This window comes from Gracilinanus agilis, unplaced genomic scaffold (assembly GCF_016433145.1).
Source record: "Gracilinanus agilis isolate LMUSP501 unplaced genomic scaffold, AgileGrace unplaced_scaffold9146, whole genome shotgun sequence".
In the NCBI taxonomy this organism is placed as follows: Eukaryota; Metazoa; Chordata; class Mammalia; order Didelphimorphia; family Didelphidae; genus Gracilinanus; species Gracilinanus agilis.
The window spans coordinates 1-4,968 of NW_025400015.1; the positions used below are offsets into that span (position 1 = coordinate 1).

Consider the following 4,968-nt stretch of genomic DNA (forward strand, 5'->3'; position numbering starts at 1 on the left):
AAAAAAATATTTTGGAACATGTGAGTTCTTTTCCTTTTTCCCTGATCTCCTAGGGAAGCAGTCCCAACAATGGTAATTGCTGGGTTTATTAATCAATGTTTCTTGATTGATTTTGTTTCTGCATAGCACCATGAATAGGACCGGGAACACAGTAGGTACACATACTGAGGATTGTATTTCTGGTACTCTAGTCAAAGCCAGTGTTTTGGATTGGATGAGCCAGGGGACTGTGATTACCTGGTGTAATGAAGAAAGGATGAGATCTGGGCTCTGGTCTAACTCACTGTATAACATTGGACAGGCATCCTTCTCTTTCTGGATCTCTGTTGTCTCATCTGTAAAATAAAGGAAGCACAATGGGAAAAGTGATGGATTTAGAGTCAGGAGCCCTGGGTTTGAATCCTGAATACCATTTAGTATCTGTGACCTTAGACAAGCCATATATCTCTAGGCCTCAGTTTCCTCTTAAAAAATTAAAAATTTGGATTAGATGATTTCTAAGTTTCCTTCCAACTCCAAAGCTACAATCTAAGGTCTAAATCTATGATTTAGGAATCTATGAGATATTCCTATGGAATGTTTTACCAACGTTATCTACCAAGAGGCTCACCAGGTGATTAAAAAATTTTTGTTTAACCCTTGCCTTCCATCTTAGAATCAATAATACATATTGATTCTAAGGCAGAAGAGAGGTAAAGGCTAGGAAATGGGATGTTAAGTGACTTGCCCAGGGTTACAAGCTAGGAAGAGTCTGAGATCAGATTTGAATCTAGGACCGCCATCTCTATGCCTGACTCTCTGTGATTTCTTGAAGTCACTTTCAGTTCTAGGATCTAAGGGGTTTTGTTTGTTTGTTTGTTTCTATGGAAATGGATGCCATGGTTCCAATTCCATAGCTCTCATATTAATGCAGTATTAAAAGCTCTAAAATAAGTAATTAGAAGACCTGAGTTCTAGTCCTGCCTCTGTCACTCACTCACTGTATGCCCTAGAAGAAATCATTTCTCTTTTTTAGTCTTCGGTTTCCTCCTTTGGAAAATGATAGGATCAGACAATTTCCAGGATCCCTTTCATATCAAACATTCTCTGCTTTATGGTCTACTCTCATTTCGATATGCCTTGTCCCAAGGCTTCTTCTAGCACTGAAGTCCTATGATTCAAACTTTTCTTCCTCTCCCAATACAGATGCCAAAGGGCTGAGTGACCCTGGCAAAATTAAGCGGATGCGGTCACAGGTGCAGGTGAGCCTGGAGGACTACATCAATGACCGGCAGTATGACTCTCGGGGCCGGTTTGGGGAATTGCTGCTGTTGCTGCCCACCCTCCAAAGCATCACCTGGCAGATGATTGAGCAGATCCAGTTCATCAAACTCTTTGGTGTGACCAAGATTGACAACTTGCTGCAGGAGATGCTGCTGGGGGGTCTGTTCGAGTCCCCACTCCTACTCCCCGCCACCTAGAGGGAAGGGAGGTTTAGCTCTCAAGATCCCCTCTCAAGTTGTCCTGGGCATTGGCCCCAGAGTAGACCTGGAGGCCTTATGGAATCAGAAGTTAGACGGGACCTTAGAACACCAAGGTTCAGAACTGGAAAAGACTTTAGAACACAGAATGTCAGAGCTGGAAAGGACTTTAGAGCACAGAATATCAGAACTGGAAGGGACCTTAGAACACAATATCAGAGCTAGGAAGGGCTATTAGAACAAAGAATGTCAGAGCTGGGAGGAACCTTAGAATTTGGGGTAGGAAGTTTTGAGAACACAGATTGTCAGAGCTGGAAGGAACCTTAGAACACAAGGAATGTTATATCTGGAAGGGGTCTTAAGGATAATCTAGTTCAAACCCCTCATTTAACTGAGAAAAACTGCATCCAAGAGAATGAGAGTATTATTCAAGCTTATTTAGCTATAAAAACCATGTATCTCATTTAATTCTCAGAATCTTACTATGAGAGGAATAGGGCAGATATTAAGTTCCATCTCAGTAGACCATGTCTTATGACCTAGCATTCCTAATTTTGCTCTCTCCATCCTCAGGGTCTTCCAGTGAAGCACCCCATGCTCACCACCCTTTGCATCCTCACTTGGTGCCAGAGAACATGGGCACCAATGTGATAGTCGCCAATACCATGCCTGCCCAGATCAGCAATGGACAGATGTGTGAGTGGCCCCGTCCTGGGTGGCGGACAGGTGGGCAGCCAGGGTTTCTTCTGGGGAGAGGGAGAGGTGGGGAAGGGAAATCTCAAGGAGCTAGGGCTGAATGTCCTGGGTTGTGAGTTAGTGGCAGGACCCTACTCTATTCTCCAGGGTGGAAGAGAGGAAAAACAAGGTGGTCTACTACATACTTGGGCTCAGTTTCCCCAAAGCCAAGCCTTGAATGAGATAAGATAGCTTCTAATCTCTCAGAAGAGAATGGGAGGGTTACACACCCTCCCTAGCAAACTGGGTCACAAAATAGTGATTGGGTTACTGCTGCTTTTTCTCCAAATAGTAGGTTTTTCCTAGTCATATGCTTTGGATTGGGGTGAGAAGCCTGGCTCCCTTGCTCAGGCTAGAAGAAGAGATAATGATGTTGAGAGTGGGGGATAGGGGTTGGGGCATGGGAATGTCCTAGAACATAAAGAAAATATTCCATTCAGGGACTTACTACCTTTTGTTTCCAACCCCTTCGCCCATGAGCCCTGATAGAATCTTGGGCTTCTGGTGTTCAAAAAATTCTTAGAACAAAGAATGTTAGAACTAGAAATAAGCACCAGGATTATTTAGTCCAGTACCCTTATCATACAGCTTTGGAAGCTGAAGCCCAGGATTAAGGGGAAGGGCAATGACTTGCCTCTAAGTTAGTGCCAAGACCAGGCCTAGTATCAGCGTCTTTTAACTCACACGTCCAGGTTTTTTCACATTACTCTCACTGCCTCCTATGTCCAGAGGCTTTCTTTTGTCTCTCAGGGACCCAGAAGTGGTCCCACTCTGACTAAGCAGGTGGTATTTGTCTCTTTGTCCTTCCAGCCACTCCTGAGACCCCACAGCCCTCTCCACCAGCCAGCTCAGGGCCTGAGCCCTACAAGCTCCTGCCAGGAGCCATCGCCACAGTGGTCAAGCCTCCTTCATCCATCCCTCAGCCCACCATCACCAAGCAGGAGGTCATCTAACATGGGGCCAGAGGGGCCAGGTGAAGACAGCCAGACACTGCCTCTCCCCAGCCTGGCTTTGTCCTTCCCTGGCCTCCAGAAGGACTGGCCCCCTCAGAACTCCCAGTGGTCTTGGTGAAATAGGATATAATAATGAGACTTGCCCTAGGACCATAAAGGCATAATGGGGAGCAAGGCTCAGGCTGAGGGCTCCAGCTACTGACTTGTGTGCCTTAATGCAATCCTCCTATTTTGGGGAATATAGAGGGAGGTTGGGAACGATCACCTTTAGTGGAGTTTAGTTGTTTCTCAACACTTTCTCCCCATCCAATCAGTTTCTTCATCTCCTAACTCTGCACCCAAACAGCTGCCACCTCCCCCTCTTGGGATTTTTTTAGAATCACCAGTGAGGTCATCCACTTTGTCTTCCCCTTTGAAGACTAAAAACCCTGAGACTCAGAGCCATTTGGGAAGAGAATGAGCCAGGCCAGGACTTTCTGCCTATTCTTACTGCCAACCCAGTCCCAGTCTCCCCAAGGACTTCCATTCAGAAGGAACCTTCCTCTCCATGCTGGAGAAGACTCAAGACAGAAGTGGTGATAGAATACTCAGTCATTTGACAAAGTTTATGAAGCATCTACTATATCAAGCTCTGTGCCAAGCACTGTGTGGATCATGAATGAAGAAGACACAGCCCCATACTTCATGAGTTTGGCTTGGGGGGGGGGAGGTGTGGAGAAGACTGGTTGGGAAGGCAAGAAACAGAGGCATAAAACACCTTGAGAATAATCCAAGGTAATAAAATATAGTAGGAATCCAGGGAAAGGAAAAGATCACTGTGGATTGAGGGGTAGCCTGGCAGGGCTTCACAGAGAACAGTTTTGGATTTTTGTAGATGAATAGAGAAGACATTCTAGTTCAAGGGAAAAGCCTAAGCAAAAGTACAGAGGTAGGAATTTATTCTTTGTGATGAGACCAAATACATTCAGGCACAGTGAGTCATGATCTTAGGTAAAGTGAGGCTAATTGATGGAGAACCTTGAAAGTCAGTATAGACTTGATTTGTTGGTATTGCAGATTCTTCAGCTGGAGAGGGAACAAGGGTTGCCCTCAATTTAAAGGAGTTCTCAAGGCAATAAAATCAGCAGTTTCTCTCTGCAATTCTGTTATTTCCCCTCATAATGGAGAGATGACCAAAAACTATGGTTTCCCTCTCAATTTTTGACCCATCCTAGGGCTCAATTAGCCTCATATCCAGGCTAGAATCCATAATCCTTTTCTCCCAACTCATTCTCTTATCAGGGAATGTTGGGATGGGAGATTGGCAGGTTGGTTCAGAGAGCTGATTGATTCTTGGAGGCTTCCTAAAGGCTTTCACCCTGTTATATGGTGCTCAGGGGCTGAAGGTGCTACAAATGTAGAAATATTTAGGAGATTAAGTCCCCAGGAAGAGGCCACTGACTAGTCAGAACCATAGAGAAGTAACCTCAAAGCTAGAGATGATGGGTAGAAAGGGACTTCTCCAACTGGTTACACCTTCCTTAGGAGTATCTTTCAAAGGATCTCAGAATGTCAGAGCTGGAAAGGACCTCAAGGATATGTCAACCCTCTCATTTTAGAGAGGACAAGAAACTTGTCCACCATCACATAGGTAGGCAGTGGCAGAACCCCTAAACTTCAAAGAAGACTTCCAGCAGTCAAGACTATAAACAAAATTGGCCCCCAGCCAAACTCTGAAATCTACAGCTTCCTCTGCCCATCTCTGTACTGCTTCCTCCTCTCAGGGGTGACTCCTCAGGACTTTTGAATAGCCGTGTGTTCTGCTGCTTTCTGCCTACTAA

General features: G+C 45.1%; 1 protein-coding gene across 1 annotated transcript; it reads left to right on the plus strand.

The window, feature by feature from the left end:
- Positions 1–992: 992 nt before the first annotated feature.
- On the plus strand, positions 993–4,283 carry LOC123256706 (hepatocyte nuclear factor 4-alpha-like; the record flags this gene model as incomplete). Its single annotated transcript, XM_044685277.1, has 3 exons — positions 993–1,422; positions 2,034–2,156; positions 3,006–4,283. Coding segments are annotated over 3 exons (696 nt in total), but the record flags the coding sequence as incomplete, so codon positions are not given.
- Between the last annotated feature and the right edge of the window lie 685 nt (positions 4,284–4,968).